The sequence below is a fragment of the Mycteria americana genome, chromosome 1, assembly GCF_035582795.1.
Source record: "Mycteria americana isolate JAX WOST 10 ecotype Jacksonville Zoo and Gardens chromosome 1, USCA_MyAme_1.0, whole genome shotgun sequence".
NCBI classification, from domain to species: Eukaryota; Metazoa; Chordata; class Aves; order Ciconiiformes; family Ciconiidae; genus Mycteria; species Mycteria americana.
In genome coordinates, this window is record NC_134365.1 from 133,292,653 (window position 1) to 133,318,076 (window position 25,424).

A 25,424-nucleotide genomic window follows, 5' to 3' on the forward strand; every position below is an offset into this window, starting at 1 on the left:
CCCTTGGTCACCTCCCTCCCAGGGGAATGGGCTGCCATCCTGCCCAGCGCAGCGAGGGGCAGCCTGGCTGCTCGTCCCTGCAATGAGCCCGCACACACAGGTAGCACCTCGCTGTGCCGTGGCAGCTCCGTTCCTGCCCTCAGCATCACTTCGCCGGCTGCAAGGGAGCGTGACTGAGGTCGGACATTGCCCCGTGCGGCAGAGACGTGTTTTGCCTGTTCTGATTTTCCATTTTTTAGCTCCCGCCAGCAGCAGAGCATTGAGCAAAATGTCCCTGCTATAGCCCTCAACAATTCATTGTAATAAGTCACCGGCTGAATTGCACCTTGTGGTCCCACTGTGAGGGAACAAATCACCAACTTCTCCAATTGTTCAGATATCTTCTCAAATAGTTGCTGAATAAGTCATGCCAGAAATCGGCAGTTCGTAACTTCCCATCCAGCGGTTTGCAGCAGATATTCAAGACCCAGCCTTTGAAGCTGACTGGGTTTTGGCCGGCTGCGGAGGCTATAGGGTAAGTTCCTAGGGATTTGGACACCTAGGCAGGAGCCTCTGCTTTTGCAAGGGACAAAGTACGAGCTTTCTGAATTGGCCTTCAGCAGTGAAAAGCTGGCATTTTCTCTGCCATGAGCAGCTCCAAAGAAGAATGAGGAGGGAGAGCAGAGATGCCTACACTAGACCCTCACCATCCTTTTCAGGGTGCAATACTTACTCCCTCTCCCAGTCTGACCCCGACGTGCCTGCCTTTCCCAGTCAGACCTGAACACCCATGCTCCCACACCACCCATTCCAAGCATTCAGGAGACCAGCCCTCGCTTAGCCAGGCAACGGTGCTGCCTGGGGAGGTACGGTGGTGGGACACCTTCCCATAGGCAAGAGGGGACAAACCCTGTGAGCCCCAAATGTCCGGCCAAGGAGGCTCCGTGATCACCTGACATGAAATGCAAGATACCAGGGATGTAGAAAGGAAAGAACACAAGGCGGGTTTGCAAGCATATCCCCAGTTTCATGCTTAAATACATAACCTTGCCCATGCAGAAGTTTTTTTCTAGCATTAATGTCCCCCTGTGCCCACCCTTTTGTGCCAAAGAGGTGAGCAAAGCTGTGGAAATCTCACCAAACACCAAGATTTGTGCTTTATCTGTCCTCAGATCCCAATTTTCAGACTCAGAGAATAAGTGATGACAAGTTTTAGACATATTTCTAATATATTCCTACCTTATACCCCTCGTGTCTCAACCTTTTCTTTCCTCGTCTTTCTTGCTCTTGCATCTTTTATTCTGACTGGAAGCCTGAAAGAGTGAAGGTATTGATTACACATCTCTTTCTGACACACTGCGAAATATGCCATCTCCCGTCTTCACACTGGTGACTGGCTTACATGGCAGGTTTCTTCTCTATGTATAAAACACATCAAAATTGTATTGCATGCTGCTGTTGTTTTTAATAGAAATATTATTCAACTCACCCAAGTTTTCTTCATGAGATTTTTTTCATTTCACTTAATGCCTAACCTTCTCGGGTTTTGACAGGTACACAAATCTTCCCGGAGGCTGCTGTTCCTGAGCTCGCTGTGTTGTCTGTGTTAAAAGTCTTTTATCCTGAGATCAGTGGTCCCGGGGATGAGAGCAAGCGATTAAGTTCTGCAATGTACCTTGCAAGTAGGGACCAATCATTTCTTACTTAGCTGTGTCTGGAGCCTCTAAACTAAGGCTTAGCTAGTTCGATAAGTAGTGGAACAAAGACTACTCTGGCATGAAGGCTGTTTATATTTCACAGGGGATTTTTTTTCTTTTTGGATCATTTTTCCTTAAACCATTGGAGGGCCTTGGAAGTGTGTTACTGCTATTCCGCTGCCGGTCCATCTCGCAGAGCCGTCCTAAAGCCGCAAGGCACGCGTCTCTACATATCATCATACAGAACAGCCCAGTGTGAAACCAGGCTCTTAAACAATAGCAAGGGGCTTTTTATGCAATACAAAAATATATTAAAAATACATAATGTAACTTGTCTTAATATACTTTTCTGAGTCTAAAAATATGCCAGACCAAAAGAAACATATTTACATAAAAAGCAGACAAGGTCAAATAACAAAGAAAGCCCTTAATTAGTTGTAATCAACTTTAATTTGCATACCGTATATAATTCCTAAATGATTGTTAATAATAACTTTATATAATGGACTTCCAATTTTCATGAAAATGGCACATTTTGATAAGCAGACACAAAACCCTAGTACTAATAAGGTTTAATTTGCATACATTAGACTGATTATCCAAACAAAAGGATTACAGTATTACTTCTCCATACCTTTATGTCCTTATTATGCACATTTATTAACTTCACAAAAGCTAGCTGTTAGTGACAAACAATAGCCGTGGCTGGAAGAGAAATCTACAGTGTGAATAAAGTGCATTTTAATGCTAAGGAGCAAAGTTTATACTGCATAAATGTTTTGTTTAACTCTTTCTTTTGCAAAAGGCATTATGCTCTATAAGGCAGGCACTTTTAGATGGATAAATCACTTCTTCATTATGTGATTTTTTTGTAAAGAATAGATTTTCTGTAAAAATTATAACCTGCTTGTGCTCCCAGTTTCCCGATGTGAAGTTAAAAAACATGGATGGTGCTTGAACATATCAGGAAAAGTGTTTACAATCACAGGATTAAGCTGTTAACTCATGTGATTCCAGGGCACGGTGTTAATAAATATATTGCCACAAGCTTCGTTTTCACAGCATAAATAATAATACAGGTGGCAGTAGCCGTTCCTAAGGGTATTACATATACCCCGCAATTAAAGTGTGAGCAAGGGGGAGGGGAAAAAAAAAATCATTAGTAGATCTGGTATCTGAAGCAAATGATGCTCACAAGGGGCTGAGAAGAAAGCCAATAGACGTGGAGCTTAAATTGAATGCCACCCTGGAGCTCCCTCCGCGCTGTGCCACGGGGCTGTGCTGATATGCAGCAGCGACAGTGATGTGAGAAGAGGATGTCGCCTCCGCCGCATTTTGTGCCCTTCTGGTGAGACGCGCCGCCTTTGAACAGAAACCCTGCTTTTGGAGATATGTCGTCAGCCCACGTGTTTTGATACTCCATGGACCAGCTGGCTCTTCAGGGAGGGTTGCTACAGTTGTCAGGAACCTTGAGTGACTTCTCAGGGGTAAATTGTTTCTTGCACCGTTTTTGACCGAGGTCTCCATGTCTACGTGCAACCAGTTTGCTTGACACATCAGAGCAATCCTGATCAGTTTTTAACGTTAGACAGATGCCATCCAGATGATCCCTTGAATATACAGAGAACATCTGGCAAGGTTACCAAGTACTGACAACAGACTATTTTTTTTCAGCATCATTTCCATCCAACCGCTTTGCAAAGGGCTGCAGGAACCGCTGTGATTTTTTTCACCCGTGCAGCTCGAGGCCACTGATTTCAAGGCCACCCGCTCAAGGCCACTGATTTCTGGCTCAGTCCTGGTCGGTGCCACAGGGTCAAAGCCCAGAGTCCTTCCCCCAGCAAGAGCCCAAGGATTTTGTTGGGAAGGTATGAATGAATAAGGGCCTCATGGTGCAGCGAAGGGTCTCTAAGTGTGAAACCACCACTGGGGTAGCATTGCACAATGATTACGTGCATTTGTTGGTCTGGAACAGCAAGTGGGGAAAATGCATTTCAGAGGATATAATATACATAAGAACCTTTAAATCTACACAGAAACTTAGAGAGATCATCTTTTTGCCGTAAATATTGATAGTATTTACCATGACATTTACTGTATTTGAGCTCTGCTATAAAGATACTGGTGTTTCGAAATGTGCCCAATACGTTTTTCTTCCAAGGAGACCCCAGAGAGAACGGATGGCTTAGGAGAAGACTCTGGAGCTGTGTTCCTGGACCAGCAGTTTCTGAATCAACCCCAGTTTATTCTAAAATATTCAGAATAAACATGCCCAGAAGATTTAGCGATGTCCATTCTGTGTTCAAAGTGACACAGCCACCAAATCCTACTGACATCCAGATGGGACCTGGATTCCCAAAAGCACTGTTGAAAACAAGACTTGGTATCCTACGTCATTTTGGTATTCTTAAAGGTATCCCAGGTCACAAAGCATATTGAGTTTTGCATAGCCTTTAGGTTAGTCAAAAAGATTACACTGACTGAACATGGATTTTTATGGTTTTTTAATCAGAATGCAAATACAAACTTGATTTGCTTTTCCCTACCAAATCATAGCCCTGTTTCCATTGAATCGTATTGGGCTTAATCTGACCTCACTTCCCTGACTAATAATCCTTACACACGACTCAGTTAGTTAGGTTACCTTTGGATCCAGTCTGCAGTTGTCAGTCTGATTTACAGAACATTTTCCTAAGTTCCTACCACTGTACTCATATTCTTCTCCTTCGTAGCGCTTCGTGGTGATTCAGTGAAGTGTGCCTGATTCTCGCTGGATGCTCATTCCTTTGCGAAAACTGGGAACAGCCTACGAAATGCCTTCTACCTCATTCTGCTCCCTGATCCCCAGTCCATCTTCCTGCTATGTACTGCAGAAAGAGGAGAAAAAAAAAGAGTATTTCATGTTACAGGTATTTGGGTTTCTGTCTGCCATACTGCAGGTCAGAATCCACCTTCAGTTTTGAAGATCCCTTTGCCCATTGAATTTGGACAGCCTTGTCCCAGGTAAAAAAAAAAGAAAATATTTGGGCCCCTTTTCCGGGATAAGGAATTAGAATAAGTGTAAATGATTGCCCAGTTATTCTCACCTGTAAGTCTGCATTCAATGAAGGAGAACGTGCGCTACCGTTCCAAGTGACGGGTCCACAGAAAAGCCTCTGACACGTAGCAAGTTTTAAAAATCAGAAGCCATGTTCAGTTTTAGAAACCCCGAGGACATCCAGAACCCTCTAGACATTTTGATAATATTAGAACAAAACCAAAACAAAACCTGAAACCAGAATAAAGCCAAACTATCCCTTCTAGCTCTTGTTCAAAGGGAAGAAAACTGACATTTTCCTGAGCATCACTACACAAAATGGATGATAGCACGCTCTGCTGAAGGAAGCAAACAGGCTTCTCGAGTAGCCCCCAGATCACCTGAAAGCCCAGCCAAAGCCTGTACCTATTTGTGCTGCAATTGCCTGGGTTGCAACACAAAAACCATCATACAAATGTGCTTTCACTCATGAGAAAACCCCACTGACTCGAGGAATGAAAGGTTATGAGTAAGGCTTACAAGACAGGAACAATAATTTAGTTAAATCCAATGTCCTTTGTTTAAAGTTAGTTTTTCTGTGGTTCCATAATATTATTTTTAGTTTTCAAGAACGGAAACAATAGCTGAGCTCTGTAAGTGCCAAGTCTTTTTCAAGGTTTGATAAAAAGCTAAAAGACAAGAAGGTGCATTGATTCCAAATAATAACTTATACCCTGTGATTTCAAGATTTTACAATCCATGCACATGACTGGAAATATCTGTCTACAGAAGTTTCTAAGAATTATGTATGAAGGGGAAATCTTAAAACACATACTCTTTTTTTTTATCTTATTTTTGAATGGAAAACTTCGAATCAACAGTCCAACAAATTGCAGCTGTTGGAATTGCTGAGCCAATTTACAATCAAATTGGATTTTTTTCCGTTAAGAAAAAAACCCTTTGAATTTGGAAGGAAGCGCTCTGCTCCCTACCAGCCCACTCATACTTCTCTATAACATCCCGCACACCCGCAGTCCCAGCTATCATGTTCTTCAGGCACATAACTAGCGTTGGCACAGACATTTTTAAGAATACATCTCCATTCTTAATTATTTCAGAACATCAGATTTTCCTCATTTTTGTTTTCCCATTTCAATCTACTTTACAAGTCTGATTTTATACCTGTGCCTGATTTGGGTACCTTGGAAGAAACTCTTCCATCTATTCACTTCTACATGCTTTGCTGCTATTAGCTGCGTTATCGATGGATCGTCCTCAGCGCAGTTTAGGAGATCTCTACTCTGTGCCTCTCTCAGCAGCGATACACTTGGGGGACAGCAAGTTCATTCATACCTCAGCACTTACACAACACAGTTTATTTCCATAAAACATCCCTCTTGCTACAGAGCATGGCAGAGTACTTTGAATCTTACATTAAAAGAGATGCAGAATATTAAACAGGTAAATATGGATGCCATATCAGAATAGATCCTTTGACGATCTGACCGGCATTCAGCCATGATTTATAGCAGGGATGCTCCAGATAAAGGTGCCAACACCAAAAAAAGCGATGAGGAGCACTGACAGACAGCCTCTTAACGTAAGGCCGTTGAAGAATTTCCTCCACATATCCGTGAGCATCAGCCTCCTCCAGGAAAAATGCACATTCCCTTCTGTTAAATGCAGCTTTTTCCTAACCAAACCTTTTTTTTTAAATCTTAATGAGATAGCAGTGCTCCCTAAGTGACAGCCAGAGGCAGTGATGTCCACAGACATAGAAAATAGTAATAATAAATACGGTTTTAAGGTTAGATTGGTTGAGGGGAATGGTCCGACAGAGCTTCACAGGCAGTTTGCTGTCTCTTCCCTCTATTACCCTATTTCACTTCAGCCATGCTTCTGGATTAAACAACCCTGATCTCATGGATACCATCGCCCGGGCAAGGAAACGCCAGACCAACTCATGTCCCTCTCCGGATCGTTTTGATTCCTGCTCTGTCCCTGTGCGGCTGCATTTACTGAAACAGAACATAGCACCACACGAAGGTCACACCGGAGCTAGTCAAAGAGGGTGAAAAATGTCCTTTGCTCATCGAACACTCATTTGAATTTTTAATGGCTTTGCTTCAGCTATGTTCACACCCCCTCTGCGGTTAGTTGAGCGATCGCATTTCAGTGGTACGAATGCTTGCAGAAAACCCGTGTCGAGAGTTGCCCACGGACGAGCTGAAGAAGCCCAGCTGTTACATTCACACACACACACCTATTTGCACAAACCGGTGTGTTGCTGGCGCAACAGGCGGGTAATGCAATCGATATCAGGGGGTTTATTTGACCAACTACAGCTAAACAACGGAAACCATTTGCAGTCAAGCCCTTCTGTTATTCATTTAAAGGAACCAATGGAGCATTAGTATTAGATAACAAATACATTTGAGAAAACAAAATGGATATTCCATGAGCAGAAGAAGAGAAGACATTCGACAAATAAATTATTTGTTATGAAGCCTTTGCTCAGTTCTAGTCATCACATACAAAAGAAAATAACACAGAATGTATAATGTTAAATAAGGCCATGATCACTGTTTTAATTTTTTTAGACCACTGCACCTTAATGCATTAATGATTTCACTGAGTTTCTAAGGATTACTGCAAGACATCTGCTTGGGATCTTATCCATTAGTTTTCTAGGGTCAGAAGAACCATATCGCCATCCATCACCCAACCTCCTGGAAGACACAGATGTAGGGCTGTAGGATGCAGATGTCCACCCGTTTACTCTTATATTTAGCCGAATGAGTTACATTAGCTGAAAATATGTCTTCCAGAAAAGGACTGGTCTAGATTCGAAGCCACACGGTGCCAGGGAATCCACCGCTTCCTTGCAGAAACGCCGCAGCAGTCAGCAGGGGCAGCCAGAGCTTGCGGAGGTGTGGGGAGGCTGAGATGCTCGGGAGGGGACACACATGGGAAGGGGACAGAGAGGAAAAATAGGAAAGTCAGGGGGCTCCCAGGTAAATCTAAAAGCCTAGAAAAGGCCTCTGAAGGACTCTAAGGACCCAAGATGACAACGTGACGGGACAGGAAGCCGGCAAATGGGACAGAGACGGTACTGATGGCATCCCAGCCTCAGCCAGCAAACTGCCACTGAAATCCCAGCAAACTGGGATTTCATAAAGCTAAGCACTTAGGAGCAAAAAAATAGAAGAAGAAACAGTAAAGAGAGCGAGTCGTGAAGTACAAAATAAGGTTAGTGACCTGGCAGAGATGACGTGCCAGCAAAGGACACACACGCCTCTGCCCAGCCCCAGCTCCCAAAGCCAAAGCTGAGGCACGAAGGCGAGGAAGGGGCATGGCCTCCGGGAGGGAGAGCGGGCTGCGGAGGGGTTGCACCACCTAGCTGCATGCCCAGCGCCGTTTTTCCAAATCACTTCCAGGAATGCTGGCTTGGTGACAAGGCTCAAGGAATAAATAAGTTAAATGCAGTAGCTAAATCCAACAGTTATTGTCGGTGACTGGATTTCTGAGAGACATCACCGCAGACCTGCGCTAGCAGGGACTGCTTTCTGGGCTCATGGTCGTGCAAAAAAAGGGCCAGCCCAAAAGTGAGCTGGGAGTGCTTCTGGAGTGCGGACCAGAGGAGAAGTTTTGAGTTATTAGAAGTGGGGAAACAGTGGAAGAGACATAAAGGTGAGACACGTTCACCTAAAGCTAACTGCTGTCCTCTGTCTGTAGTGAAAACCTTGTTAACAGGAAAATAAGCCACCAAGGAATTAAAAAAATAATGACAACTGAGTTAAAAAGGATTTAGAAAACACTTTTCTGAATTAAATCTATGGAACAAGGCCCAGATTCTTCCCACACATAAGCACGGGCTAAATATTAAGTATACGAGCAATTATTCCAGAGTCACCACCGCTGCTGATGTCAGGCCTCTGTCCAGATGCAAATTTATACAGAAATCGTTTCCTGAGCCAGCACCGAAACCAAAGCGAGCAACAAAGGCTAGGGCTGCTGCACAGAGAGAAAAGCCGCTGTGTCCGAGCTGAAGTGAGCCTTGCCAGTCCAGATAACTGTGAAGCGAGGATGTGGCTAAACCCACGGCAGCTGACCTCCTGCCCGCTTGCTTGGGGGGGCTGCCAGGTTTCAGCGCAGGTCACAGGAGCGACCTTCCCTGCGGGGCTCCCTTCCATTCACCCCTTGGGCAGGTGCTGCAGCCTCATGTCCAGGGGCCCAGGCCCCAGGAACCGGTGAAAATGGCTGATCCAAAAAAAGCGATACTTTTCTCTTGGATGCGAATTCAAAGGTGCTTAAGTCCAACACCACTCTGCAAAGCAATTTTGGTGCAGTGCCCCAGTGATCGCTGCTGGGTATAGATTATTCAACATTTAAATTAGCAACCTGCAATAAGGGGATAATATTTATCCTACCTGAAATGAGAAGGTGGTTAAAGCCATTGAATTCAGAGGTGTATTCAGGTGACCAGTGACCTGGCAGAGCCCCAGGGGACACGCAGGGGTGCTGGTTCTCCCCCAGCTGTCTGACCGTGGCTGTAGGGAAGTGCAGCTGTGCTGTGATCCCTCATTACTGCCTGTTGGTCTTCAACCAATTTTTTTTAAGTGATTAACAAGACCCTTGCAGAAGAAGTGAGCAAGGTTGCTTCTATGGCAGTTCTGGTGGTGCAGCCAAGGGCGGTCCCCTGCCCATCTCCACGGCTCAGGGCTGAACTGTGCAATGTCAGGGCTGTGCCCAGGAGAGCTTTTGGAACAGCGCTCTCCATAAAGGTGAAAAATGTATCTTGCGTATGAATTGCGATAACGATGCCATGAGGCTCGAGAGGGGAGTCATGCGCCAGTTCATCACATCTAAACGGGACCAGACATTTCTCCACTGCCTGGTACCGAGGTAGAACGGGCATCTCGCCTTCCCCAGCTCTAGTGCTTTTGTGCACAGGACCATAACCCTGAACACTGGGGGGGGGAGGAGGGGGGGGAGAAAAAGAAAAAACATAATTGCGACTAAATCGCATCTGTGGAACACCGATGGTCTGTGCTTCGCTCTCCCGGGCGCCCGGGCGTGCGGCGCTTTGGGCTCTGCCGTTCTGTGCCGCTGCCCCGGGGTTACCCAGGGGGCTGCGGCTCCTCCAGCACGGAGCCAGGAGCAGGCTGGGGCCGGGGCGCGAAGCACGTCGAGGAAGGGGAGGAAACCCCAGAAAAACCCGAGAGGACAGGCAGAGGAAACGCCAAGTTTCTGCACCTGCCTACAGCTCCTGCACAAGCCTTTTTTATTCATGAAGGAAACAGTGATAAATCAAGCACTGGAGGATTTTAAGTAGTTGTTATCGTTTTCTTCTCCATTGCAAAGAGAGTGGGAAAAAAACGCAGCTCGTCTTAAAGCCTAGCTATGGGCTGCGCCTGCCGCTGCAGCTCCACCCATGCGCACGGCTCGCAGGGAGCGAGAACCCACCGGCGGGGTCCCCGACTGCAGCCGCGGCACCGTGGGCTGCGGGACGCACCGGGTACGGGACGGGCACAGGCTGCTCACGGACTCCAAGCTGTCCTTTGCTCCGTCGGTGACAAACTTGTGCCCGCGGCGGCCGCCGCAGCGAGGGGAGCTCCTCTCCAGCCAAGGCAGCCGCTGTTCCCTGCAAGGTTAAAACAGTCTCGCACTGAATCTTGAACCGATTCTGCACATTTTCAACCGCTACGGCCGAAACCGAGCTTAGCCCTACCTCCGCCCTAAGATCACACACCTCTCCCCCAGCGTGACAGCGAACTGCCATTTTGCAGCCGTGCCTCCTCGCAAGGATGGTTTCTGCGGGGGGAAGCGGTTCGGACGACGGGGCGGTGTGTAACGGGAAAGGAAGACAGAGAGGGGAAAAAAATAAAACCTCAAACCCCACTGGCAACGGGGGCCCCGGGGCCGCCGGAGCGTGGGGCAGGCCCGGGAGGGGGGAGCCGCGGCGGGCAGCCGTCGGGCGGCGGCCCCGGGGCGGCCCCGGGTCGCCCTGCGCGCTGCCCCGCTGCGCGGCCCGGCGGAGCGGCGCGGAGAGCCGCGGGTCCGGCCCCGCTCGGCGCTGCGAAACGAAGCGGGCGGCGCCCCCGCCCCGGCGGAGGGGAGGCGGCGAGGAGCAGCCCGGGCCGGGGGCTCTGCGGGGCCCCGCGCCCGCTCCCGCGGTGGGAAGCGGCCGCTTGCGGAGGGGCGGGTGGGCCGGGTGGCCGCTCCCGGCGGTCCCCGGCAGGGACGGCCGCGGCGTTACCGGCCCGCCCGCGCTCCCCCGCCGTCCCGCTCCCCGGCGGGGCCGAAGCGGAGCCGGGCGCGGGTGGGTGCGGAGGGCCGCGAAGGCCGGTCCCCGGGGCGAAACCCACCGCCGGGGCCCCGGGTCCGCGGAGCCGGAGCGGATATGGTTACGGCAGCGGCAGCCGAGGGCGTTAATCTAGGCTGGCTGGAGTGAAAAGGGGCAAATCTTTCCGTCCGTGCCCTCCTGCCTCTCCCAGCACCGGCTGTCAGTCCCCGGGCTCGTTATCCGTACAAGGCATCAGTTTGTTTGGCTGAGCTCAGCAAGGTTTTCTTCTCCGAGCAGAACTATAATTGCTATAATTCTACTGTATCATTTGGATCATTGCAGTATTGTTGTTTTCTCTCTCTCGTTCTCTCCCCCTAACACTGCAATAACGCGCTCCAGTGTTAAATTAGCAGGTTGCAGGGGGAAGGGGGGGGGGAAGGAGAGGGAGAGGCCATAAATGAATGAAAGTTTGTTTAAAAAAATAAATAAAACAACGAAGTGACTTGGCAGAGGCGAGCTGCATCGCAAAGCATCCTCGCCTGCGAGCGGGACTGCCGCCGGCCCTCCCCGCGCCCCGGGCCGGCCGGGGCCGCTCTCCCCCGGGCAGGGCCCGCCGGGGCGCGGGGCAGCGGGGCAGGCGGGGCCCCCGGCCCGGCCCGGGCACAGAGGGGCGAGGGAACGGGGCGGGGAGGGAGTGAAAACAGACGCGGAAGGCCGAGAGGCCGCGGCAGGGCTCCCCGCGCTCCGCGCGTCCCCGACAGCCCCCGGCACCCGCCCGCCGCGGCCCCGGCTCGGACCGCCGGCAGCCACCGGCAGGTCTCGGCGCTGCCGGAGCCCTCGCGGCTGCCACGCCGAGGGTCCCCCGTCCCCTCCGGCTGCCGCCTGTGCCCCGGCGGGCTCGGCCCCCCCCGGGCAGGCGGCGCGGCGGCCCCACCCGTCCCCGCTCTCCCAGGCGCGGTGCCGCGGCTCGCCAGCCCGGCTCGGCCGGCACCCGGCAAGGCAAAGGGAAGGCAGATGCGGGCCGGCCTCCCCTGCTGCCGGGGCCCCGCTCCCGGCCCGGCTGCGCCCGCGGCTCCGCGCCGCTTCTCCCGAGCAAGCCCCGGCGGGGAAGCCCCGGCGGAGCCGCCCGGCACGGCCGGGGCGAGAGCAAGAGGCGGCGGCTCCTCTGCGCGCCGCGCTTCCCCAGGGGTGCCCGAGGGTCTTCCTTTTCTTCCTGGGCTTTGGGCTGGGTGGGCGGGTGGGTTGGCTTCGGGGTGGTTTTTTTTAGTTACTGAGTTAATGAATTAATTGCCGCTCGTGCCGGGGGTGGCAAAAGCTCCCGCGAGCCGTGCAGCGACGGCAAACGGCAGCTTCGCCTCCCCCGCCCAGGCGCACCCTGCGAAGCCGGGGCGGGCTGCGGCCGCCCCGCCGGGGAGCGCAGGGCCGGCGGCCGCGCACGTCGGGGCGCTCCCCGCTCCCCGCCGGCATCGCCCGGGCCCGCGGGGCAGGGAGAAACGGGGCGGGAGGAACGACGGGCAGGAGCCCTGCGGGGGCCCGCTGGCAGGGAGGGGACGGCTCTGGGAGTAACGCTTGGCCCCGCAGGGCACGTACGGACACACACCTATAGAGCCCGGCAGGGTGGGCGCGAGCGCGCCTGTGCGCCCACGGGAGCGGGCACAGCCGGAGCGGCGTGGTGCCCACGCCCGCACGGACACACGCAGGCACTTAAGCTTATCTTTTCTCTTAATTCCCGCTGGTTAAGTAATTAGGAGACGCGGGATCCGCACGGGAGTTGCGGCACGAACGGAGGACATGGGGCTGTCTCCCCTCCGGCGCTCGGGGCCGGGAATCACCCGGGCGAGCGGACGGGTTATTTGGGGTGGCCGAGAGCGGCTCCTCCGACGTGCCTGTGCTGGCGGGGGTCCGGGTCCAGGAGCGCAGATGTGAGCGGGGGACGCGCAGACAGCTGTAACGTGCCGATCAAAATTGCGCGCGGCCTGCCCAAACAGGGAGCCTGAACTTGCCCGGGACGCGACGGCCGAGCAGGGAAGCAAAAGGAGGGGGAATAAAAACCCCTCGGAGGTCTTCCGGCCCCGAAGCGGCGTTGAAAGCGCCTGCGGAGGGGAGACGTGCGTGCGGGGAAAGGCGGAGGCGGTCGGGGCAGGGAGGGCGACGCCGGCCAGCACCGCGCCGGGCTGCGCGCCCTGCCCCGCCCGAGGGACGCTCGCCCCGAACCCCGCGCCCGCCGCCGAAGGCGTTGCCCGGGCGTTCGTTACGGGAAAACCCCAACGGCGGACCCCGGTATTTTTAAGCGCCGCTGCCAGCGCGGCGAGTGCGCGCCCCTGCGCAGCGCCGGGCGGGCGGGGGGGCTGCCGGGGGGAAAACCCGGCGCGGATCCCCCGGCGGGGCCCACCCCGTCGCGCTCGGGCATCGCCCGGGGTCAGGGCCGGGCCGGGCCGGGCCGGGCGGGGCGGGGAGCGGCGCCGCCGTCGGGGCGGGGGGGCCGGGGCGAGGCGTGCGGCGGGGGCTCCGCCGCCACCCGTCGCGGCCGCCCCCGACGGCTCCCCCGGGCGGCTCCCCGCCGCCGGCCGCCCCCACGGAGCGGGGCGCCCGCGGGGCGCGGGGGCGGGGCGCGGCGGGAGGGGCGGGGCGGGCGCGGCGGGGCGGGGCGGGGGGCAGCGCGGCGCGGCGCGGCGGCTCGGGGCGGGCGCCGATCCGGGGCGGTCCGAGCCGGGGTTTGCCGGGCGCCGTCTGTCGGCGGCCGCCCGGCCTCCGCCGAGAGCCAATCAGGGGGCGGCTGCCCGCACGTGGAGCCGAGGGGACTCAAGAGCGCCGCGGCCGCCGCTCACTCCCCCCGTGACGGGCGTCCCGGCGCACAGGGCAGCGCCGCGGGGGCGTCCGCGCCGCCGCAGCCCGCCCCGGCCCCACGGCTCGGCCGCGCCGCCGCCGCCATGAGCGGCCCCTACCCGGAGGAGAGCTGCGCCGAGCGCCCCGAGTGCAAAAGTAAATCGCCAACTTTGCTGTCCTCCTACTGCATCGACAGCATCCTGGGCCGGCGCAGCCCCTGCAAGGTGCGGCTGCTCGGCGCCGCGCCCAGCCTGCCCGCCATCGCCGCCCGCCCCGACACCGACAAGGCCGCGCAAGGTAAGCCCCGCCGCCGCCCGCCCCGCTCCGCTCCCGCTCCCCCGGCGCCGGGCAGGGCCGGCTGCGTCCCCCCGCGCCGCCCGCGGCTCGGCCCCGGCCCCGCTCCCCGCCCGCCCGGCCAGGCGCCGCCTCGGAGCCGCGGTCGCCGTTACCCCGTTACCCCGCTCGTTAGCGGCTGCTGTGCTGCCAGGGAGCGCGGCCAGAGCCGTGCCCGAAATTCGGCCCGGTGAATTCCGTGCAGGTCGGGTACCGCCGCTTTAGGTTCCTCTTGCTTTCGATACGTGTGTAATTTTTTAAGCGAAAATAAATCGGTGCGAGCGGTGATCCGTGCAGGGGAAGGCTCTCCCGTTCGCCCTAAACCTGTAACGGGTCTCGGCGAGCGAGCCGGGGGCCGCGCCTGGCAGCGGGCAGGGCGGCGATACCGGGGCGCCGGCAGCCGCCGCCCCCGGCCCGAAGTTGGGAGCAGCCCCTGGGGGGCCGCGGGAGGCCCGGCTGGCAGCTCCCACGGACGGCGTCCCTCCCGTTTCCCCGGCGTTGACAGCCGGGCGGGTTTCCTTCTTCCAAAACGAAAAGGAAACTTGGGGGGCGGGGGGAGACGATAGGAGGGGGGCACACGCAAAAAAGGCGGAGGAGCCCCGGGCCGCCGGGCAGGGGCAGCGGGACCGGCGCTGCCCCGCCTCGGCCCCGCGCAGCCCCGCCGGCGCCGGGCAGGGTCGGGGCCCGGTGTTGGCCGCGGCGGTGCCAGCGCAGGCCCGGGGCTGCCCGAGCCCCCGGCGCCCGTCCCGCCGCCGAGCGGGGCGCCGGGCCGGGCTCTGCGGCCGGGAGGGATTTCTTCCCAGAGCGGGAGCAGCGAGGCGGGCAGGGGCCGGTCTGAGGGTGCGGGGTGGGGGGGTCGTATCTTGGTGCGGGGTGGAAAGCGGTGCCCGAAGCGGGGCTGCAGGGTTGCGGTCTTGCCCGGGGCTCTTCGCGCTGATCCCACTGACCGTGTCTCTCTCTCTCTTCCCCCCCCCCTTCTCTCTTCCCTCCGCACCCCTCTCCCCCCACGCCTGCCCGCCCTGTCCGACCGCTGCGGCCGCCTCCCTGTCCCCCCGGCGCAGGGTCCCCCAAGGGCAGCCCCCCCTTCGAGCCGGCCGAGCTGCATCTGCCCCCCAAACTGCGCCGGCTCTACGGGCCGGGCGGGGGCCGGCTGCTGCCGCCGGGGGCGGCGGGGCCGCGGGGGGACCGGCCGGAGGGGCGGCCGGAGGGGGGCGCCGGCCCCGTGCCCGCCGCCGCCCCGTGGGACACGCTGAAGATCAGCCAGGCGCCCCAGGTCAGCATCAGCCGCAGCAAGAGCTACCGCGAAAACGCGCCCTTCGTGGCACCGCCGCCCGCCCGGGACGAGCTGGGCAGCCCCGCCGCGCACGTCGAGGAGCGGCCCGGCCCCGCCGCGCCGGCCGCCGAGGAGGAGGAGGAGGAGGAGGACGAAGAGATGCTGGAGGAGGAGGACGAGGAGGAAGAGGAGCTGGAGGACGAGGAGGAGGAGGAGCTGCTGGGCGAGGACGGCGGGGGGCTGCTGAAGGAGGCCCGCCGGGGCGCCGCCGCGGCCCCCGGGGCGGAGGGCGGGGATCTGTCCCCCAAGGAGGAGCTGCTGCTGCACCCCGAGGACGGCGAGGGCAAGGACGGCGAGGAGAGCGTCTGCCTCTCGGCCGGCAGCGACTCCGAGGAGGGGCTGCTCAAGAGGAAGCAGCGCCGCTACCGCACCACCTTCACCAGCTACCAGCTGGAGGAGCTGGAGAGGGCCTTCCAGAAAACCCACTACCCCGACGTCTTCACCAGGTACCGGCGCCGGGGCCCCGGCCCAGCGCGGAGCGGGCGAGCCCCGGGAGGACGGGACGGGGCCGCGGTGCGCTGCACCCCCGCCTCCGGACCGCCCCCCGGGGTGAATCCTGCCGCGGGCATCCCCGGGCTGGGAGGGGACGGGGAGCAGCTCCGGGGGGACCCGGGGCCGGCAGCGCCGGGCAGGCTCGCCTGGAGGGAGGCCGCCGCCGGGGGCTATTTTTACCCGCTGCCCTCCTCCCCCCTCGCCGCGGCCGCCGCCGGGATCGGTTACGCGCTCCCCGTGGGGCTGGACCCCGGCCCGGCCCGGGGAAGCCCCGGCGGGGGCAGAGATCAAAGCGCCGCTGCCTAAAAATACCGGCCCGGCACATCGGGGCCCCTCGCTGCCCGGAGCCGCCCCGGCGGGGCCCGGCCCGGCTCTGGCCGCGCTGTCGGGGACAATTTCCCGTTGAAAACGAGAGCCCCGCAGCGGCGGGTCTGGCCGGCGGCTCCTCCGCGGCAAGGGCAGGCAGGGAGAGGGGCCGAGCCGCCTGCCCGCTCCCCGCGCTGCCCGAAAATGACTGCCCCCTGCCTTTAGCCCGGAGGAGGACTGAGCCCCCAAAGCCCGCACTTTTCGGTCAAGGAGACCCTCCCGGCTTCTCGTGTGTTTTACCGGGGGGGTGGGGGGGGTCCGCGGGGGCGTTTTTTCCCCCGCCCTCGGTGCTGCGCATCGCCCGCGGGGCTCACCTCGGGGCGCCGCCTGGCCTCGGGAGCGGCTGCCCGGGGCTGTGTATGAACGTACCGCGCTTTTTTGGTTGGCGTTTTTACGGCTTTGGCTTTTCCTCCGGGGCTTTTCGTGGCCGGCCGGCGCGGGGCTCCGGCGGCGCGGGGGCGGCGGAGGGGCCCCGGCTAAGCTGGGAGCGCTCCTCTGTTGGGAACGGAGCCGGTGAGCGATTTTCTAACGCCTTAACGGGCCCCGGTTTGCCTTAACCGTGGCAGCGCCAACCGCAGTGTGTGCCGGCTCGGCTGCCGCCCCCCGCGCCGCCGTTGCGGCGGGGAGCGGCTGAATTTGGGGAGCGGCGGGGAGGGGGGTGCCGAAACTCGGAGTCCCGACGGACGGGCGGCCGGCTCGGCGTCCCGGAGCCGGGCTGAGGGCGGCGGCAGGCGGTGTCCGCCCGGCCGGCCCTGCTCCCCCCGGGCACCGGGATTTCGGGCCCCTGTGGCGGCGGGGTCGCAGAGCCGCGGGCCGGGGGGCGGCTCGGAGTGCCCGGGCTGACGGCGGCGTGTGTGTCTCCCCCAGGGAGGAGCTGGCCATGAGGCTCGATCTGACCGAAGCCCGAGTGCAGGTGAGTGGCGGCGGCACCGGGACCAGGGCCGGGGCGTCCCTCGGCGGCGGGGCGGGGGGGGTGTCCCCGGCCCCCCCCCGGCGGCTCCCCCGGCCCCGGCAGGGCCGAGCCGTCGGCTGGCGAAACCCCGCGTGACGAAAAGGCCCCACGGGGCTCCGGTCGTTAGCGAGACCCGCTCGGCCGCAAGGCGGGTATTTGGCTGCCATCAAATCTCCAATCGGGCTTCATAAAAGCCCACTTAGTGCTAGGACAAACAGGGCCATTTGAAGGCGAAATGTTGTTTGATTTCCTCTCCGCCTGCACAAGGAGCTGGCTAATGCTATTTGATTTCCCATTTTTGATAGCAATAAGCCTGCATTGATCTAATAGCGAGTGAGTGCAATGCTATTAAAGGTGTTTGCCGCCCCATACCAGAGTGCATTTCCCAAGCCGGGTCTCATAACCAAAGAGACGATAAACATTGGGATGCCCTGATTGCCAACAGAAAACAGATGTCTCTGGGTTTGAAGCTGAGCAAATCACTTTACAGTTAAAATCGGGCGCTGATAAAGCATAATAAATTCCATATGGCTCATTTAATACACAACAGCTTCTTGCATTAGAGGGGCTAATGATGAGATTTGTCCCCTCCTTTCTGTTGACACATTTCTCCATTGTCAAACAGCGATGTGACAGCAAATCAGTATTTTCAGCTCAGGGGAACAAGTCGTGGGAAAGTTAAATAACTTTTAAAAAAGAAAGACACCCCCTTTCTCTCCCCTCTATTCACGGCAGAAGATGTAATTAAGGGAATATGAATTATGAGAGTCCCTTCGTTTACCTTTGGGTGTACTCAGACTTATTAATTCAAGCGGGGGGAATTGCGGCGAGGACAGCTTGCTAATTGAGTTTTAGCTGGGAGAGACGCTCCCTCCGTGCCCGGCTGCTGCCTTCCCCGCGGACGCCGTGCCTCTCCCTGCGTGGGGACCCCGATGGGCACGCGTGGAGATCGCTTCTCGCGGTATAGCTGCGTGGAGCGACCCGCGGCGCTGCTGCCCTTCTCGGTTCCCGGGGAGCGGGGGTCTCCCGCGGAGCTCCCAAAGCCGAGCCCAACGGGGAGAACTCGGCCCACGCCACCCGAAACAACTGACAAACGCGTGTCTCCCGCAAAGCCTCTCCCCGTAGGTGCGTGTGATGCCTCGCACCTGGTTGTTCGGCGAATATTTTCTTTTCCTTTGCCGTGCGGTATTTTGGGTTTTCCCCTCTGCCTCTCTCCCGTTTTCAGCCCGTGTTCGTTCACGGTTTTGGCTTTGGGGGAGGGGGAGGAGAGGCGAGGGACGGCGGTGCCGCGGCGTCCTAACTGAAACAGAGCCTAAAGGGCAGCCTGGGAACAACGAGTATGTGCTGCTTTGCTTGCCTGGCAAATTATTTCTTCGTTTCAGGCGTTAGTGAAATCACGAATTTTTTTTTTTCCTCGCTCTAAATTGACGGGGGGGAGGGGGGAGAAGTCCGCGATCCCCAAACGCTATCATTTGTAAATACTCCCTTCGGCGAAAAAAGCCGCGCAGCTCCCCGCGTGGGTGTGCGTGCGGAATGAAAACCCGCACCGTCCCACCGGGAAATCGTTTTCCCGGCGCAGCGAGAGCGCTGCTGCGGAGCGGCCCTCGGCGCCGGCAGCCGCCCGCAGCCCGGCCTTGCCGGCAAACGGGGGGGTGAAGTGTTGCGGCCCCCGGGAGCCCGGGGCCGGGCCGGGGGCCCCCGCCGAAAGCCGCGTGCGGGCCCCGGGGTGGGTCGGCAGCGGCCGGGGCTGCCGCGCGGCGCTGGCGCGCGTGGCCCCCGTGGGCCGCCCCCCGCGGGGGGGTCCCACCAGCACCCCACGGGGCGCGGCGCAGGAGCGGGCGCCGCCGGGCCGGTGCGTGGCGGCCGCGGGGCTCGCCCCGCGGAGGGCGCGGGCAGGCGAATTAAAACCGGTTTTTCTTTTGGCTTTCAGGTATGGTTCCAGAACCGTAGGGCTAAGTGGCGGAAGAGGGAAAAGGCTGGGGCTCAGACACACCCCCCAGGTTTGCCTTTCCCTGGTCCCCTGTCAGCAACTCACCCCCTCAGTCCATACCTTGATGCTAGTCCTTTCCCTCCTCATCACCCAGCTCTAGACTCCGCCTGGACCGCCGCCGCCGCCGCCGCCGCGGCCGCCGCCTTCCCCAGCCTGCCGCCGCCGCCCCCCGGCTCCGCGGCGCTGCCCCCCGGCGGGACCCCGCTCGGCCTCGGCACCTTCCTGGGCGCGGCCGTGTTCCGCCACCCCGCCTTCATCAGCCCCGCCTTCGGCAGGTACCGCCCGCCCACGCGCGAACCGGCACCTCGGGGGGCCCTCGGGGCGGGGGGCGACAGCCGCCGGGGAAAGGCCGCCGCCGCCGGAGCGCGCCGCCTCGGGGACGCCCCGGCCGCGGTCGCGCGCGGGGGCCCCGCCCGCGCCGCCCGGGGCCGCCGGTCGCGCCGTGGCGCGGCCCCACGCGGGACCCGCCTCGCGCGGGCTGCCCCGGCGTTCGAACTTGGAGCGCTGGCGGCCGGCGCCGATTGGGCGCCGCGCGGGTCACGTGTTTCCGCCCCGGCCTCTCATTGGGCGAGGGCGGCTCTCACGCCCCCCCACACACACACCGCCGCGAGTCCGGCGGGTCCCGCGTGGGGACGGCCGGCCCGCGGGCACCGCGGCTGTGGGCGGCGGCGGCGGCGTTCGCGGGGAGCCCGGGCATCCCCGCGGGGCTGCGCAGGGGGCGAGGACGGAGCAGGGTCCCCGCGGGGCAGTCCCGCGGAAGTTGGTGCCCCCACGCGGAAACAAAACAGGCGTGGGTTGCCCTACGTGCAGACGTGGCCTCGGCTTTGCTCGGGGGGTTTGCTGGTATTTGGCCGTTCGGGATGAGCTGAAGCCGTGATATCCCGGGTGCCGTGGCCACCGCCGGCCGCGCCGCGGCCCGATTTTTAGCCGTGGGCACGAGTGGGTTTGAGCAGCTTCAACAGGCTCGTGTCGGGGCGAGCTTCCGCGGGCGCCGCGCTCCGTCCTTGCGCTCTGCCACGCTGAGCGTCCGCGGCCAAAGCGGGGAAAGCCCCGGGCTGAGGCGGCCGGGGCTGCCCGTGCGGCGGGGCCGGGGCCGGGACCGCCCCGTCGGGGCGCGGAGCGGGGCGCAGGGCGCGGGGCCCGGCCCGGCGGGGCAGGCGGAGGGGCAGGAGGCCCGGTTAGTGGACGGGGCGAGCGCAGCCGCCGTCGGACTGGGCTTTTCCCGGCCTTTTCCCGCAGTGCCGGCTAAGGAGGAAGCCCTCCGAGCCCCCGCCCGCCGGCTGTGCCCCCGGCGTCAGCCGCCCCGACAGCGGCGAGTCGGGGAGAACCGGCCTGGGCGATTTTCTTTTTCCCTCTTCCCCCCCCCCCCCCCCGATCTTTTGCCCCCCGGCGTCGGGTTTTTTCCAGCGTGTCTTCGTCCCCCCGCGTCCCCGCCTCGCGGGAAGGGGCCGAGCGTGGCCGGGCGGAGCCGGCGGGGCCCGGCGCGGCGGTGACGGCCGTCTCTGCTTCCCTTGCAGGCTCTTTTCCACCATGGCCCCCCTGGGCAGCGCCTCCAGCGCGGCGGCCCTGCTGCGGCAGCCGGCGCCGGCCCCCGAGGGCGCGGTGGGCTCGGCGGGGCTGGGGGACCCGGCCAGCGCCGCCGCCGACCGGCGGGCCTCCAGCATCGCCGCCCTGCGGCTGAAGGCCAAGGAGCACGCCGCCCAGCTCACCCAGCTCAACATCCTCCCCGGGAACAGCACGGGGAAAGAGGTGTGCTAAGGCACGGCTGCGGCCTCGGGGCTTGGGCTGGGTTTTGCAGGGGGGAGAGGACACGGAGGGAGGCAGGAGGAGAGTCACTACACGCATACATAGCGGTCGCCTCAGACAGCGCCAATCAAGACCAAACGGGGGGGGAATAAATAATGATAATAATAATAAATAAAATTTAAAAAAAGGACCAGCAGCTGAGGCCGGGGTAGGTTCTCGGGTTGGGAACTTGGAGACAGCGAGCGCCTTTCGCATCAGCCCTCACACGAGTGAACCGACGCTTGCAAGCTCCTGAATAAGTAACTCCTTGGCTGGCACGTTTCTTAAGTGTGCGACGTGTTCATTTCCTCTCTGAGCATTAAGGGGAAAAAAAGAGGGGGGGGGGAAGCCCTAATGAAACTTATTATATATCAGCGTTCCGTACACTAAATATTTTTCCTTCTGTTTATTTGGCAAGGGAAAAAAAAAAAAAACAAAAAAAACCGAAAAAAACAAATAGAATTGTAATTAAGAGAGAAAAAAATAAGGAAAGAAAAGCAAAGGGAGGGGGAAAGCTACCCACATCTTCTTAAAATAACATCCTAGGATGTTACGTTGGTCTGTTAGGAGCACTGGAGAACTATTTTACGTGTTGATGCAGCGAGCTGCGTACGCTAACCAAGGGTGCTGCCAGTGCAGGCGGAAAGTAAATTTGATGCTGTAAGATAACCAGTGCACTTAAGGGAAAGGGTATATCTTTTTCTTGCTATATTCTTTATCACTACACCAACCAAGGTTTTTATATCAAACCAAAGGGAAATACACTGCTAGAATATGGACTGTTTAAGTCACTAAACTGTGATTATTGATTCTGTACATACCATTGTTATAAAAAAGAACAGAGCTTTGTATATTTGAAATGTTATAAAACAATTGCACTCAGTGTAGTGTTGTAAAAGTTTGTCATTCTGTAGATTCTTACTGTGTTATAGATATAATAGGGTTCCTAGACAAATATTTATGTACAAACCCTTTATTTAACTTATTAACTGTAGAGGTTTCCGAAACCCTCAAGAGGCAATGGTACAGTACTTTTCGTGTAATGTCGTTATTGTTAACACTTTTCCGTGCTATCCGGTGGAGGAGTGCCACGTTCAGAAAATAAACACAAATACATGTTTAACAAAAAAAAAAAAAGGAACAAAAGCAAAGAAAGAGAAGCAGCCCGGTCCTTGCGGGGGCTGCGGGGTGGCCGCGCCGCACTGCGGGCGGCCGGGGCCGGGGGCGCCCGGGGCTGAGCCCCGCCGGGGAACCGCCCCACGGGGCGTGGGGGGCGCGGGTCGCTCGGCCGGGGGCGATTGCCAGAGTCTGGGGGGGGACGAGGTGCCGGCGGCCCCGTTGGCAAGGGGCTTTGCAGCTCGCGGGGGCCGGGGGGTACCCACGGCGGTCCTTGCCCGCGCTCTGCCGTGGGCACCGTGTCGTGGCCCCCCCCCGCCCCGGGCGCTGCTGAGGAGGCTGCCGGGGTCGCCTCTCGGTATCAGCGACCCCACAGCGCGGGGATTCTCCCCACGCAGCCCCGGGCGGGGACGGGGCAGCCCCTGGCTCCGCCGCTGCCGAAAGCCAGGGGCAAGGGAGACGAGCGAGGATTTGGGGGAGCGCTTGGCTCGTCCCCCCGCACCCCTCCACCGCTCCCGGGGGGGCAGGAAAGTTTCTCGGCGCCTGCTTCTCGTCCTTGCCCCCCCTTCTCCCGGGGACGAACCGCCGGTTTCTTCCCCGTTCCCCCTTCCCCGGCGTTGTTTTCCTTCGCTCGTTTGTGGACGCAGCGCTCTCGGCTGCCCCTGCCACGGAGCAGGAACGCGTGGAAGCCCCTGCAGGGGCGGCGGACGCTGCCGGCGCCGCCCCGGCCCCGCGGAGCGCAGCGGCGAACCCCGCTCCCCGCGCCCCTTCCCCGGCCCCGATGGGCCGCGGTACCCCCCGCCCGGCCCCGGCCCCGGCCCCGGCCCCGGCCCCCCGAGGGCAGCGGGCGTGGGGCCGGGCCGGGCCGCCCGAGACGCGCTCGTGGGTTTTGGGGGGATTTTTTGGGGTGATTGGGTGGAACCGCGGCGTCGCTCCGCCGCGGCAGCCCGGGGGCCGGGTACCGGGGAAGAGCCGCCTGGGCGCACCGAGGGGGCCCGGCCCGGCCCGGCCCGCCGGGCCGCTCCGCGGGGTGACCCCGGCTCCGGGAGCCGCCGGCCGGGCAGCGCCGCCGGAGCAGCCGCCGCGCGTGGGAGCCCGCCGCGACCCTTCCCCGCAGCTCCCCCCTTCCACCCACGGCGCTTCACATTCCCCCCCCGCTCCCCCCCGTATTTTTGAGTGCTAAACCCCGCCATAGGCGCGGAAAAAATTTATGGGAAAAATAAGGCTTGTTCCCTGGACGTTATTAACAGTGCAGCCTGCAATATACATTTTTGCCTTAAAGAAAAGGGAACCATTATCAAGCCATTACGCATTAAGAAATGTCATTCAGTCATTTTTATTCATTCCGCTGAAATCTTCGTAAAAGCCCGAATCATACTTCTGCAAGCAGCAATTTTGTTAATCCAGGGGGTTATTACTCTGGTCCCTTATTAGGATCTATACTGCTGCCAAGCAATCCTATAACCTTCTCAAAAGAAGTTTACCTCCGTGTTATAAAACCAGTAGTGGTATTTATACTGTGCAATAATTAGTGTATTACTTGAATCCACTAACAGGTTCATTTTATCTCCGCACAAAACCCCTAGTCTGCTTATAGAAAGCTTGTGCCTCCTTTGGTGCTGTTAAAGCGGTGAAAGAGTGAATGAAGGCTGGTAGCACTTTCTCCTTTCGCCGTGCCTTAATTCCCATCTCTTTTTGCTCTCATCCAATTAGTGCAGTGTATTAAGCGGTTTATCATCTCATAGTCAGCTATTGAGAGAAACAAGGCGAACACTTTGCAATAGAGCCTGCTCTCCTTTGACACCCTCAGGTACTTACATATTCCACTGTGCTATGAATAATAGAGGAAGAATAGAGCGCTAATTCCCTCATCAAAGAATGCCTTGTCTGCTGCTTTGCTCAACAACACCATTCTGATCAAAAGAAAAGCAATAAAGCTTAGCATAACAAAACGAAACCTACTTATTAGCTTAGTGGTTAAATTAATGCAGAGCCGCTGCTATTCACAACCAAGGTTTGAAAACAGCCTCCAACAACCTGATAATGCTGCCTTCGGGATGAAGGAATTTTAAGCTGAAATTTGAAGCTGGCACAGATGAGTTAATCTATTAAACTGCTATAAGGAGGGTGCGGGAGAACTATTCAATTAAGGCACGGTGAAGGTGCTCTGCAGCAGGCGGGGAAGGAGGCGGGAGGGAAGCGGAGCCCCAGCCCGGCGCCGGGCGGGAGGGCTGGGGCAGCGCCGGCGGCGGGGCCGCGGGCCCGAATCGCCTTCCGCGCCGCGGATGCCGCCGGCGGAGCCCGGCCACCGGCGCCGGAGCCCGACGCCCCTCTTCCCCGGCTGCAAAGCGACGCAGCTCAGCGCAAACCCCAGGTTCAGCAGCGGGGGGGTTCAGCAGCGGGGTTCAGCAGCGGGGGGGGCGGGGATGCGGGAGAAGAGGAGGGGAGGGGAGGGCAGGGAAGGCGACTCCAGCCCGGTGGGGCTCAAAGCGCAACCCCCAACTTCAGTCCTGCCCGGATTCCTCACAGCGCTGCCTCGGCCACCTCCGCTTCGTATCAAACGCCACGAAGACGATTTTGCGTTTCCCAGCCTTCCTCCGGGGCCGAGAGGAGGCACGGTGCCCAGAGCTCATGGGGGGGGACGGCACCCAGCTTACTGCTTGCCAGGACTTCGGCTCTGACCTGACCGGCTCTGCCGAGAGGACTCACAAATGCCCTCAGTTCGGGGGAAAAGCCCCCGTTTCCGATCCCCCCGCACCGCGGCCGGCGGGGGCTGCGGGGGGGCTGCGGGCTCTGCTCCTCCCGCCCCAGCCCCTGGCAGGGCTACTGCGCGCTGCTGCGCCCCGCGCACTCCTTCCACAACGCTCTCATTTAATCTAAACATCCCTAAACTTGCAAATTAACAGGCTCTTCAGCTGTAATTATACAGATACATACAAGTGCCACAGGGTCAGGTTTTGCCGTATCTATCCATTTTATTTGTATACCTAACGTTTGGGGGAGGTCACACTTTTCACTTTCCTAAGGCATTCTACCCCGTTAATATCAGTAATATCTTCGTAATCCTAATTGGGTTGGACACGAAAGATCTAAAAAAACCTGCGTGACATTACAGGAAGCCAGGATCTTCCCAACAGCTGCAACATCAACGCGTCACCTAGGCAGCAACACCTTCTCCAAGACCAGCCTCCAAATAAAGTCTCTTTTACAGTAACCCAGCTAAACGCGTTGGGAAGGAACGATAGCTCGCCAG

General features: G+C 58.7%; 1 protein-coding gene across 1 annotated transcript; it reads left to right on the top strand.

The window, feature by feature from the left end:
• Positions 1–13,854: 13,854 nt before the first annotated feature.
• Positions 13,855–21,028, top strand: ARX (aristaless related homeobox). Its single transcript, XM_075491888.1, has 5 exons — positions 13,855–14,101; positions 15,199–15,916; positions 17,196–17,241; positions 19,211–19,545; positions 20,788–21,028. The coding sequence occupies exons 1-5, from the start codon at positions 13,909–13,911 to the stop codon at positions 21,026–21,028; spliced, it is 1,533 nt and encodes a 510-aa protein (XP_075348003.1). The 5' UTR covers positions 13,855–13,908.
• Positions 21,029–25,424: the final 4,396 nt, after the last annotated feature.

What these genes read in the sequence shown, in the direction of transcription:
- ARX (XM_075491888.1), top strand. Translation starts at nt 13,909, where the DNA reads ATGAGCGGCCCCTACCCGGAGGAGAGCTGCGCCGAGCGCCCCGAGTGC. An exon ending in CACCGACAAGGCCGCGCAAG is followed by an intron (nt 14,102 to 15,198) that starts GTAAGCCCCGCC and finishes CCCCCGGCGCAG; the next exon opens with GGTCCCCCAAGGGCAGCCCC. An exon ending in TACCCCGACGTCTTCACCAG is followed by an intron (nt 15,917 to 17,195) that starts GTACCGGCGCCG and finishes TGTCTCCCCCAG; the next exon opens with GGAGGAGCTGGCCATGAGGC.